The 13,285-nt window shown below is 37.3% G+C and overlaps 1 protein-coding gene across 1 annotated transcript; it reads right to left on the minus strand.

Annotated features, from left to right (window-relative positions):
* Nucleotides 1-5,893: 5,893 nt before the first annotated feature.
* On the minus strand, nt 5,894-12,449 carry LOC127523271 (sushi, nidogen and EGF-like domain-containing protein 1). Its single transcript, XM_051913793.1, has 6 exons — nt 11,964-12,449; nt 11,585-11,881; nt 11,410-11,505; nt 11,186-11,324; nt 6,220-6,302; nt 5,894-6,129 (listed from the first exon to the last, which is right to left on the minus strand). Exons 1-6 carry the CDS (start codon nt 11,979-11,981, stop codon nt 6,049-6,051), a joined length of 714 nt encoding a protein of 237 aa, XP_051769753.1. The 5' UTR covers nt 11,982-12,449; the 3' UTR covers nt 5,894-6,048.
* Nucleotides 12,450-13,285: the final 836 nt, after the last annotated feature.

Consider the following 13,285-nt stretch of genomic DNA (forward strand, 5'->3'; position numbering starts at 1 on the left):
ACTTTAACCACTGATTCTTCAAATCTTCCTGGCCTTTTTGTTAGAGAGTGAGCCAAGTGCAGATACTGTATGTTACATGGTGACAAAGCTCCATTACGGAAATAACGACAGGACCAGAAACAAGGTGCTTCAGGCTGGTATTTTATTTTTTATTTGAAATCACTAATGATAACTTACAAAGAAAGTTGATATAAATATTATAACTTGTTAAATATGGATTTTTTTTTACACAAACTCATCAAACGGAATTTGTGGCAGGAATTTGTGTAAATAGCCAGTAGTCTTTGAAGCATGCATTGACGTAGGATTTGCTATTCTTGCTAGACTTAGGCAGGTGATATTAGAAAGAGGGTCATACTCATTCGTGAGAGCTTTTGATTCGATAAAAGAAAAAGTACCAGGTTCTTCTCAGGTTTGTTCAATTTACACCACAGATGTGGTTCTAATTCAAATGTCCATCATTACCTGTTGATGCAGATGTTGTTTGTTTCATGGCTGTTAAAGAAAAAGAGATGATTAAATTGTATATTTATAATGTCTTTGCCACATTAAGACTGAAAATCAAACAGAAACTAAACCTTACTCAGTGCCAGGATTGATATGAGCACCAGCAGAAGCTGTGAAACCGGAGACAGTCTCATGATGATGAAGTCAGAGATTAAACCAGCATGCAGGAGTCCTTCTTCTGTAATCAGAGGAAATTTATTATTCTCACTATACTGATGTGAACCTTGTATAATGGGAACAATAACTTATCAGAAATTTAATACTTCCAAATATGACTCTAGAAGCCAAGCTGTTGAGAGAAAGCCAAAATTCTAAAGGTCCCTTATACTAAACATCTTTAACAACAAATTCTACATTTAAAATGAATGACATTATTTAGTATATTAATTTTTTTCACCAATGAAAATTGTTTGGAGATTTTGCCAAAGATCTTATGGATTTAGTCTGTCTCAGTTCGATGGTAAGATCAGGTCTTTGTGTGGAGTCAGACGCTAACTCTGACTTATGTAATAGCAAATATTTTTGCAAAAACATGTACACAATAAGCAGATTTATCAAATGCTTTACATTTTAACACAAATGTATAGCAGTTCAAGACACCTAATATAAAGTGCAACTGAATTCCACATTAAAGCCTAATTATATAACTGGCTATATAACTTGGAGGAATTATTTCATTTTGAATATTATTCATAAATAATGGTAAATATTTATTGAACACATGTTGCTGTTTTTTAAAATCATACATTAAGCTACTTGATTATCTTATTGCTTTATACTTGCTGCTGTCTCAACTTACAACATTTATAGCAAAATATAGTCTACCCATTATTATAATATTATAACGTAGTATAATGTTGTAGCTAATTCCTTTACACGAGTAAGGATAAATTGTGGGAAAATATAGCTTATGGAGCGTAACATTAAATAGAAAGATTTGACTTACCTCTCTTCTAAGCTGCTCTTGCACCCGCTGTGGGTGAGCAGTACGTTTCACTGATTTTAAACTTGTCCCATTGTTTACAGGGAAAACACGTCCTTCAATGGAAGAAAATTTAGAAAGAAAAAAACAAAAAAATTCAATATCAAATTCAATATCACTTTAATACTTGTACAGCGTGAATGTGATAGTGACTAGTCAGATGTCATTAAAGGCACAATATGTAAGATTTATGGATTAAAATATCCAAAAACCACTAGAACAGTGTTATATATTTTGTTGACTTGTGTACTTACATTATCCCAATTAAATGAACCAAGATCTTTTTTCACTTGCTAATGTGTGCACTAACCAGACAAAAGCAGACCAAATAAACAATTTTCACTAAAATAGATTATTTGAAGTTCCTTGACAGTGATGGTGATCAGCAATACAAAATAACCTGATTACAAAGGTTAGTATATCAGAACAGCTGCCTTTCCTGTGACTTTTAATGTTAATATATTTTATTATAGCATAATTGTGTTAAAATACTATAAACCTGTTGTTTATGCTTTAGTTATGTCATACTATATTATTTCTATCCACTTATTAAGCCACATACTAAGATGCCTTTGTCTACAGTTCAGAGACATGTGAATTAGTTTATGTGGTGTCAAGCGAAGTCTAATTTATTTTTAAGGACAAATATCTACAAAGATCTTTAAAAACGTTTTACATTTTTAATTTAAAAGTGACTTTTTTCCAGAGTGTTTAAAAATAAAAGCAAGTAGTTCAAAATTGTCATGTAAGTATGTATCTAGTAAATAGAGTTGTAGAGGAAGGTCGGGTTTAATTTTATTCTTCACAGATCAGTTTGATTAGTTATAAACCCTTGCAACCTTGCAAGAGATCTGATAATACAACAGCGTGATGAGAAAAGGAAAAAAAAAGGACAATGATTATTATTCAAGCTAAATGAACATGGAAATAAGTTGGATCAAACAGAATTAATATACAGTAAAGTTCTTCTGTCTGTCCATCTTTGCCATTGAAAAGCCAGCTGTTGTTTTATCGAAAACAAAGATGGACAGACAGATCAAAAAGTATTTTATTTCCATTACACTATATTGGTTATGGAACCCATAAAAAATAAAATGCCCCAGTGACTTACTTGCTGCAAAACAGCCTCAAACTCTCCACTCTGTGTCAGGTCTGAATATGATGTAAGTGTCATTTGAACTCCTATGAGGCTTTCTAAAGGGACACACAAACATAATACATAAGACATTATAGCATGATATAAACAAACTGACACAATCTTGTTGAAACTCCTACCTGATGTACTGATAAAGGCCCAACGACCTGGAACGTTCACGTTACTCGTGTTCTTGAGGTTTTGGTAGTTGCCATTAGTTGAATCAGGAATTACAAATTGGCTTACAGAGTTTATTGTGTCATATCCAGCCTATTAAAACCACGAGTAACAAACGTTATGAATACATAAAATTACATAAATTTTTGTCGGCATGGTCTGAAGATGATCAAGTTCAATTTTCGTGAAAATCGGAGCAACGGCCTTGGAGGAGTTTGAAAAAGTAGGTTTTTCGGAAAATTCAAAATGGTAGAAATATTTTCATGACAGCAAATGATATCACACGGCTATGACCGCTTCACCCAACGGTTCTGTGTATCACTATACAACGCCCTTAGCAGCCACTCTTAGCAATGTAAACTGTTTGTTCTCACTTGATATTGTTCATTGAAGCTTACTGTATCATGTAAAAGAGTATTGTGAGAAAGAGATTGAGTGAGCGAGTTTATTACCTGCATTCAAATTTAGCATTTTCCTTCAGGTCAGTCCTATGTTCATAATAAAAAATCTGTTTAAATGTCTGATGTATTATCTTGTCCTTTTAACAGTTAAGGGGTTTTCCCGTGACTAACAGCGCTAGTCAAAGCATTTGTCAGCTGCGTCTTGTTCAGTGTTCACAACAATTCAGTCTTTTCAATGTAAAAGTCTTCGCTACTGACTGACACACTCATAAAGACAGTCTTTGCTGCCATCTAATGGCATAATAATGTAGCTTATTTTGCTGTTCACATTCAGGGACTATTTTTTGAAATAGTTTGTGAAAGTTTACTTCATTAAAAGTTGCATTGATACATATTTTTGGCTTCAATATTTGTATTGTGTGGTAACTGTTTTATAAAAGCAATAAGGTACTCGAGGCTAGTGCTGTATACAGCATAGCCTCCCGTACTTTATTGCACTTATTAATATAAGAATATTTAAATCAGAAGACAGTGATCTCATTCACAAAGAATGTACAGAATGTCTAATTATATTTTAATAAAATTGAGCCCCTGCCTGTTACGAATGGTGGCTGTAAGCAAGCGCACACAACGAGGAGGATAGAAGTATAACAATCTTTAATAAATCCACAGGAAAGGTAATCCACATACAGGTTCAACAGGGAGACAACCACACTATACAAGAATGATACCCGACCATACTAGACAGGAAACACAGGGCTTATATACACAGGAACACAAGGGGGTGATTGGACACAGCTGAATGTGATGATTGGAGTGCTCAGTAACCATGCTGATTAACTAGTGGCGGGAAATGGAACAACACAAGTCCAAAACAATCCAAAACAGAGTGCACAAGTAACACTGCCCCTTTGATCGTGAAAGTGAAAGTGCCTTTTGCGGTTGCATTGCGGTGCCCCGTGTTCTTGTTCTAATTTGCATATTACTTCATTCTGTATTTAAATGACTTTGTTTTAAATAAAATTTGTAAATGGTTTATTGGGAAAATACAGACTTGATTTCGTATTTACTTTTGTATTTAGTGGTACTATTGGTGTTCTATACTAATTTTGAGTGTTTATTTCTCAGATTCCATATCAATAAGAGAGTATTGTGAGTTAGGGTTTAAAAAAAGGAGTTCCCAAATTTAGTCGAGAGACACCAAAATAAAAGAACCCGTGTGTTCACTCTAAAGAGCTCTGGAAAGACAAATTCTATCAGAGTAAGGTGTTACATGTTTTTAGTACCTTTATGAATCTTGAGAGGTTCAGCAACATTGCTGGCAATGGAGGTCTCACTGAGCCATCGGATTTCATCAACAATATCTTAATTTGTGTTCCGAAGATGAACAAAGGTCTTACTGGTGTAGAATGACATGAGGGTGAGTAATAAATTACATTATTTTCAGTTTTGGGTTAACTAACCCTTTAACAAGACACAAATGTAACACATGAGGGCAAATCAAACATGGCAACAGATGAACTGAACTGAACACAGTGCAAAACAAACTCAAAGAATGAGGTGTATGGTTTCATGGTATTATATTGTGTTGATTAGCTTACAGTCAAATCCTCATGTCTATTTTTTTAATATTTACAATGATGTTTAAAACCATTTTACATAATGTACTGTAATCTGCTTCTGAAAGTTCTCACCACTGAGACTCTTCAGGGTGTTTAAAAGTGAAAGCAAGTAGTTACAGTTGGGCGAAGTATGTTTTTTTTTTTTTTTGTTATGTAAGATTTGGTTAAAGCTATAGAGTTTACAGGTTTTACTTTCATCTTTCACATAGTTCATATCCGGTTAGTTGAAAACCCTGCTGCTGTTCCAGACTTTTGATAACACAAAGCATGATGAGACAATGAAAAGAAGAGGATCAATGATGATGACTAAAGCGTATGGATGTTGAATATAAACAGAGATTTCTCCTTCCTGTTGAGTGACATTCCTTTTCAGAACACACTGGTTTCCAACAAGAAAAAAAAAAAAAAAAAATATATATATATATATACAAAATATATATATATATATATATATTGTCAACAATAAATGCAGTTCTGAACCTGACAGCAGGTGCTGAAGAAATGGTTGACTTAAAAACATGGAATATAAAGACAAATTCAGAATAAATGCATTGAATAAGAAATAAGCACAAATGAGGATTGAGGCTTTTAAGAATAATTAGAAACTGAAGCTTAATCTTGGCCACAAGCACACACTTAAAAATAAAGGTTCCAAAAGTTTATGTTATTTTTTTATTTGTTATTTTTTCTACAGCCATTTCATAGAAGAACCATTTTTGGTTCCCCAAAGAGCTTGAAATAACCTTTTTTTCCCAAGTGTGAAGAACATGTTAAAAAAAAAATGAATAACCTTTTTATCACTATAAAGAAGCTTTTGTGAAATATAATGTTTCCATGGATGGAAATAGATCAGTCCCATTTGTGATTAAATCCTTTAGATTAGGTTAGTAACGTATCAGCTGATTTACTGAAAAGATCTGAATCAAAAGTCTGCTTTTGTCAAAATGGATATCATCACATCAGTGAACTCATGAGTATACAAGGAAATCTAGAGTGGATGTCAGTATGTTATACATCTGAATGGCTTAAATTTCAGTCTGTTCTTCGCACAGAGCTACTGTAAGACCACTTTCATGATGTTTTATATTCCTTTAATCCTTCAAATAAAACCACATTAATGTAAAACTGAGCTCTTCACAAACTTCACATGATCAATGGGATATTTGCTGTCAGATGCTAAGTGAAACAGGACTGTTTTATTTCTTTTCCTGAAGGAGACTGAATTTATGGCGTTATCTTTTGCAGTTTTCTTAACTTCAGCTCTATGCTGCTTGGCAGACCGTACTTGACCAGCTCTTGTTTTATCTGAAACAGACGGACAGACAGATTAAACTTTCCGTGAATGATCTATTAGCACCGTATTTTGTATAAATATTCCTAGTAAGTGTGACGTACTTGCTGTAAAACAATCGGAATGTTTCCATGCTGTGTTAGATCTGAAAATGAGGAAAATCTCACTCGAAGTCCAATGACGTTTTCTAAAGGAAAACACAAACACTTAAAACATTCATATTTGTTGACATTAATCATATAAAAACATTACATGGGGTTATATGAAATTGATCAAAACAAAAACAAAACCTACCTATTATTTATTTCTAGAAAAACAAGACTTCTTATTTTTAGAGGTGATAATGCACATTTATTTTCACTGCCTTTTTTGCTTATACATACCAAGGGTGTCAATAATTCTGTCCAGGACTGTATAAGTGGGATAAACCACAGCTAGGTGTGCATCCCCCTTTTGTAGAAAAATATTTTTTAGCCCCTACATGCACCCACATAAAGACATTTTCAGCATGACTGATGTCATGTTCTATTATTTATTACGTGGCAAGTAGCTGCATAAAAATTGGGATCATTTTGCAGTGTGGTATTGTAGGTTTCTTTTGCATAACAGTCTGCTGACTACAGTATCCCTTAGCCTTGCCGTGCCCCTTTTTATAACTCCAGGCCCCCCAGTTTGGGAATCACTGGGTTACATAATTTTAATGCGCTTCACATTGTGTGGTTCTTTGCCTCCACATCGTGCATTAAAATCGTGCACACCTAGCTCTGGATTAACCCTTAATACACTGCTCAAAAAATTAAAGAAACACTTTGAAAGCACATCAGATCTCAATGGTGAAAAATATGCTGGATTTCTATACTGATATGGACTGGGTAATGTGTTAGGAACAAAAGGATGCTACTTCATTTGATGGAAATGAAAATTATCAACCTACAGAGGACTGAATGCAAAGACACCTCGAAAAACAAAATGATAAAATAATGCAGCAGGCTAGTCCATTTTGCTGAATTTTCATTGCAGCAACTCAAAATGGTACTCAGTAGTTTGTATGGCCCCCACATGCTTGTATGCATGCCTAACAATGTCGGGGCATGCTCCTAATGAGACGACGGATGGTGTCCTGGGGAATTTCCTCCCAGATCTGGACTAGGGCATCACTGAGCTCCTGGACAGTCCCAGAGGTGTTTTGTTGGATTTAGGTCAGGCGAGCGTGGGGGCCATTCAATGGTATCAATTCCTTCATCCTCTATGAACTGCCTGCACACTCTCGCCACATGAGGCATTGTTGTGCACCAGGAGGATCCCAGTACCCACTGCACCAGCGTAGGGTCTGACAATGGGTCCAAGGATTTCATCCTGATACCTAATGGCAGTCAGGGTGCCATTGTCTAGCCTGTAGAGGTCTGTGCGTCCCTCCATGGATATTCCTCCCCAGACCATCACTGACCCATCACCAAACTGGTCATGCTGAATGATGTTACAGGCAGCATAACGTTCTCCATGGCTTCTCCAGACCCTTTCACGTCTGTCACGTGCTCAGGGTGAACCTGTTCTCATCTGAAAAGCACAGGGCACCAGTGCAACCTCTGTAGGGTCCAAGTATCGCCTTATGCTACCAGTATAGTGACACTGACCCTAGCCAAATGCAAAACTAGTGAAAAACAGTCAGAAAAGATGAGTAGGGAAAAAATATAATTTCATTAACACCAAAGCAGCTGAAACTGATTAACAACCCCCTCTGCTACTTAACTGACCAGATCAATATCCCAGGAGTTTAACTGACATGATGCTATTCTCTGATTAAAAAAGTGTTCCTTTAATTTTTTTGATCAGTGTATAATACAAATATTATTATAATACATATTTATGTCATGTATTAAAAGATCTTTTATTAATTATTATTATTCCTTCAGGTTCATTTCAAATGTTTAGTCCAAGGTAATTTTCCACCGTTCTTGATCTTCTGACTTGCCCTTTAGGACTTCAATGTGATTTGCTGACAGCATGAGAAATTATCAAATACATGTGGAACTATTTTCACAACTTGAGATGACAACAGGGGGAATCTAAAATAGTAATACACATCCTGATGAAAGTCCTACCTGATCCACTGTTCACAAGAAAGGCCCAACGGCCCGGAACGTTTACGTTAGTCGTGTTCTTGAGGTTTGGGATGTAGCTGCCATTGGTTGCATAATGAATTAGATAGTAGTCAGTGGAGTTTATGGTGTCAAATCCAGCCTATTAAAACCATAAAACATGAATGTTACGTAGGCTATTCATACAGAGCCAGTATAGAATATTATTTCAATCCTGTGATGTTTGTTTTACCTCCACATAATCATTTATCACAGTACAGTCACCATAATTCATCAGAATGAAAGAAAAACCACCTCCTGAAATTAAAACCACTTGAAACGTGATTGCCTGAAAAGAAAAGAAACATCATAATTTATAGTCTACAGTCTTCGACCCTGTACCTGAAAAGAGGAAAAGCTATTTACCGGTGCTGAGTGAAGATTAAATACACTTGTATTCCGCGTTTGAACAAAATCCCATGTTGCAACAAAAACCCAAGAAGCAGTGAAACCCCTCTGAGGGAAATACCGGTTTATATCCTGAGTGGCGCGAGTGAGCACACTTCCATTAGTGTACTGCTGATATGAGTATTTGCCCATCCCAAAGTCATCAAGGTCAGTCCAGAGCGGAGCAATGAAATCTTCTGTTCCATTTTTGGGAATGTAGTAAGGGAGAGATTCTGGTAAAGGTCGGCTGAATGTAAGGAGTCCGTTATTATTAACCTAAAATAAAAGAAATAAGTTCAAATTCAGTATGAAATCACTTATAATTACATTTAGTCTGGTATTGAAACTGGATTCTCACGTATGTGGTGTTGTACGTGCGGCCAAAGAACACAAATGGAGTGGAGAAGGAAACATAATCGTAGCTTTCATCGTAATTAACAAAACGTTCTGTGTCTCCTGCCGCTGAGCTGAATGGATAGAATATCGCCGGTGCTGCGAGAGAATGAACACAAAAAATATAAAATGTTTACATTTCACACTGATTTATGAGGCTCATGTTTCTTTGTCATGTGTGAGGACTGACTGTGATTAGTAGTGGGACGATGATGGCCTCTGGTGGCCAACTCTTGTAACTGTTGATGTGACAGCAAAATATTTAATCACAAAAATTAATTTCTATACGTTCCTCTCAGAGTAAAATCTAACTGAAGAATATCCCCAATCGTACCTGAGTGATCAGGAACACTTGGTAAGTGTGGTAAGTCATTTTCCAAGTGACTTAATGGTAAGTCACATGACTTCCTGTGTCACTGGGCTCCAATTATGAGTCGACAACTGGGGCACGTTCAAGCTCAAACCGGTGTGCAACGCTTTGCTACTGTTTCCGGGTTGAATGACATGTTTCCTGGAAATGGTGTGCAACGGTGTGCAACAGGTTTGAGATACGTTTTCTCTTGTTTGGTGGGTGTGTCAAAAATGTTAGCTGACTACAGTATCCCTTAGCCTTGCCGTGCCCCTTTTTATAACTCCAGGCCCCCCAGTTTGGGAACCACTGGGTTACATAATTTTAATGCGCTTCACATTGTGTGGTTCTTTGCCTCCACATCGTGCATTAAAATCGTGCACACCTAGGCTCTGGATTAACCCTTAATACACTGCTCAAAAAATTAAAGAAACACTTTGAAAGCACATCAGATCTCAATGGTGAAAAATATGCTGAATTTCTATACTGATATGGACTGGGTAATGTGTTAGGAACAAAAGGATGCTACTTCATTTGATGGAAATTAAAATTATCAACCGCAGAGGACTGAAAGCAAAGACACCTCGAAAAACAAAACGATAAAATAATGCAGCAGGCTAGTCCATTTTGCTGAATTTTCATTGCAGCAACTCAAAATGGTACTCAGTAGTTTGTATGGCCCCCACATGCTTGTATGCATGCCTAACAATGTCGGGGCATGCTCCTAATGAAACGACGGATGGTGTCCTGGGGTATTTTCTCCCAGATCTGGACTAGGGCATCACTGAGCTCCTGGACAGTCCCAGAGGTGTTTTATTGGATTTAGGTCAGGCGAGCGTGGGGGCCATTCAATGGTATCAACTCCTTCATCCTCCAGGAACTGCCTGCACACTCTCGCCACATGAGGCATTGTTGTGCACCAGGAGGATCCCAGTACCCACTGCACCAGCGTAGGGTCTGACAATGGGTCCAAGGATTTCATCCTGATACCTAATGGCAGTCAGGGTGCCATTGTCTAGCCTGTAGAGGTCTGTGCGTCCCTCCATGGATATTCCTCCCCAGACCATCACTGACCCATCACCAAACTGGTCATGCTGAATGATGTTACAGGCAGCATAACGTTCTCCATGGCTTCTCCAGACCGTTTCACGTCTGTCACGTGCTCAGGGTGAACCTGTTCTCATCTGAAAAGCACAGGGCACCAGTGCAACCTCTGTAGGGTCCAAGTATCGCCTTATGCTACCAGTATAGTGACACTGACCCTAGCCAAATGCAAAACTAGTGAAAAACAGTCAGAAAAGATGAGTAGGGAAAAAATATAAGTGGCCTCCACCTGTAAAACCATTCCTGTTTGGGGGTCGTCTCATTTTTGCCCATCTAGTGCACCTGTTGTTAATTTCATTAACACCAAAGCAGCTGAAACTGATTAACAACCCCCTCTGCTACTTAACTGACCAGATCAATATCCCAGGAGTTTAACTGACATGATGCTATTCTCTGATTAAAAAAGTGTTCCTTTAATTTTTTTGATCAGTGTATAATACAAATATTATTATAATACATTTTTATGTCATGTATTAAAAGATCTTTTATTAATTATTATTATTCCTTCAGGTTCATTTCAAATGTTTAGTCCAAGGTCATTTTCCACCGTTCTTGATCTTCTGACTTGCCCTTTAGGACTTCAATGTGATTTGCTGACAGCATGAGAAATTATCAAATACATGTGGAACTATTTTCACAACTTGAGATGACAACAGGGGGAATCCAAAATAGTAATACACATCCTGATGAAAGTCCTACCTGATCCACTGTTCACAAGAAAGGCCCAACGGCCCGGAACGTTTACGTTAGTCGTGTTCTTGAGGTTTGGGATGTAGCTGCCATTGGTTGCATAATGAATTAGATAGTAGTCAGTGGAGTTTATGGTGTCAAATCCAGCCTATTAAAACCATAAAACATGAATGTTACGTATTCATACAGGGCCAGTATAGAATATTATTTCAATCCTGTGATGTTTGTTTTACCTCCACATAATCATTTATCACAGCACAGTCACCATAATTCATCAGAATGAAAGAAAAACCACCTCCTGAAATTAAAACCACTTGAAACGTGATTGCCTGAAAAGAAAAGAAACATCATAATTTATAGTCTACACAGTCTTCGACCCTGTACCTGAAAAGAGGAAAAGCTATTTACCGGTGCTGAGTGAAGATTAAATACACTTGTATTCCGCGTTTGAACAAAATCCCATGTTGCAACAAAAACCCAAGAAGCAGTAAAGCCCCTCTGAGGGAAATACCGGTTTATATCCTGAGTGGCGCGAGTGAGCACACTTCCATTAGTGTACTGCTGATATGAGTATTTGCCCATCCCAAAGTCATCAAGGTCAGTCCAGAGCGGAGCAATGAAATCTTCTGTTCCATTTTTGGGAAAGTAGTAAGGGAGAGATTCTGGTAAAGGTCGGCTGAATGTAAGGAGTCCGTTATTATTAACCTAAAATAAAAGAAATAAGTTCAAATTCAGTATGAAATCACTTATAATTACATTTAGTCTGGTATTGAAACCGGATTCTCACGTATGTGTGGTTGTACATGCGGCCAAAGAACACAAATGGAGTGGAGAAGGAAACATAATCGTAGCTTTCATCGTAATTAACAAAACGTTCTGTGTCTCCTGCCGCTGAGCTGAATGGATAGAATATTGCCGGTGCTGCGAGAGAATGAACACAAAAAATATAAAATGTTTACATTTCACACTGATTTATGAGGCTCATGTTTCTTTATGTCATGTGTGAGGACTGACTGGGATTAGTAGTGGGACGATGATGGCCTCTGGTGGCCAACTCTTGTAACTGTTGATGTGACAGCAAAATATTTAATCACAAAAATTAATTTCTATACGTTTCTCTCAGAGTAAAATCTAACTGAAGAATATCCCCAATCGTACCTGAGTGATCAGGAACACTTGGTAAGTGTGGTAAGTCACTTTCCAAGTGACTTAATGGTAAGTCACATGACTTCCTGTGTCACTGGGCTCCAATTATGAGTCGACAACTGGGGCACGTTCAAGCTCAAACCGGTGTGCAACGCTTTGCTACTGTTTCCGGGTTGAACGACATGTTTCCTGGAAATGGTGTGCAACGGTGTGCAACAGGTTTGAGATACGTTTTCTCTTGTTTGGTGGGTGTGTCAAAAATGTTAGCCCAATCAGCAACAACATGTATATAAACCACGCTATATTAAAGAGACAGCTCGCACGATGGGTCCATGTAAAGTGATAACTGTAACATAAAAATACTATACATATTTATATATTTTGCTATTGTATTTTGGAGTGACACTTTTCATAAACTTTTCTATTCTCATCTGATTATATAATGGTAAATATTACAATATCATAGCACAATAGTGATAATCAATAATGATAATCCTAATACTCACAAAAATAATAAGGTCATATAGATCATAACACAGTCTCGGAGGTAAGAAGTGGATTATCCTTCAATGTTTGTCTTTTAATCCTGAAATCCGAGGCAAATGTTGGATCACAATAATTAGGAACCACAGTTTCCAATTTTGCAGTATTAAACACGTATTTATACCGATTTCATCAGGCTCCGAAAATTCTTCACAAAGAACACAAAGAATGGCCTTCTCAGCTGCCATAGTTGCAACTCTTGCGTCATCAGAACAGGGTGTTCAACGCACCACCGTTTCCGTTTAAAAAACGTTTTTGCAACGTTTTGTCGGGGCTGAACGCAGCCCTGACGTTGGCTGCATCCTGAAAACCTAGGCAGCTGACTTGCTGCCTCGCTGCCCTATCAGGCAATGACTTGTAAGGCAGCGTTTGTGCATGAAGGCACCTCACGAAACTGATTTCAGACAGACTTCTGAGGCA

This window comes from Ctenopharyngodon idella, chromosome 12, assembly GCF_019924925.1.
Source record: "Ctenopharyngodon idella isolate HZGC_01 chromosome 12, HZGC01, whole genome shotgun sequence".
Classification (NCBI taxonomy): Eukaryota; Metazoa; Chordata; class Actinopteri; order Cypriniformes; family Xenocyprididae; genus Ctenopharyngodon; species Ctenopharyngodon idella.

Coding starts and splice junctions, on each gene's coding strand:
- LOC127523271 (XM_051913793.1), bottom strand. Junction 11,506..11,584: donor TTAATCTTCACTCAGCACCG/GTAAATAGCTTT, acceptor TTTTCTTTTCAG/GCAATCACGTTTCAAGTGGT. Junction 11,325..11,409: donor TGATAAATGATTATGTGGAG/GTAAAACAAACA, acceptor TGGTTTTAATAG/GCTGGATTTGACACCATAAA.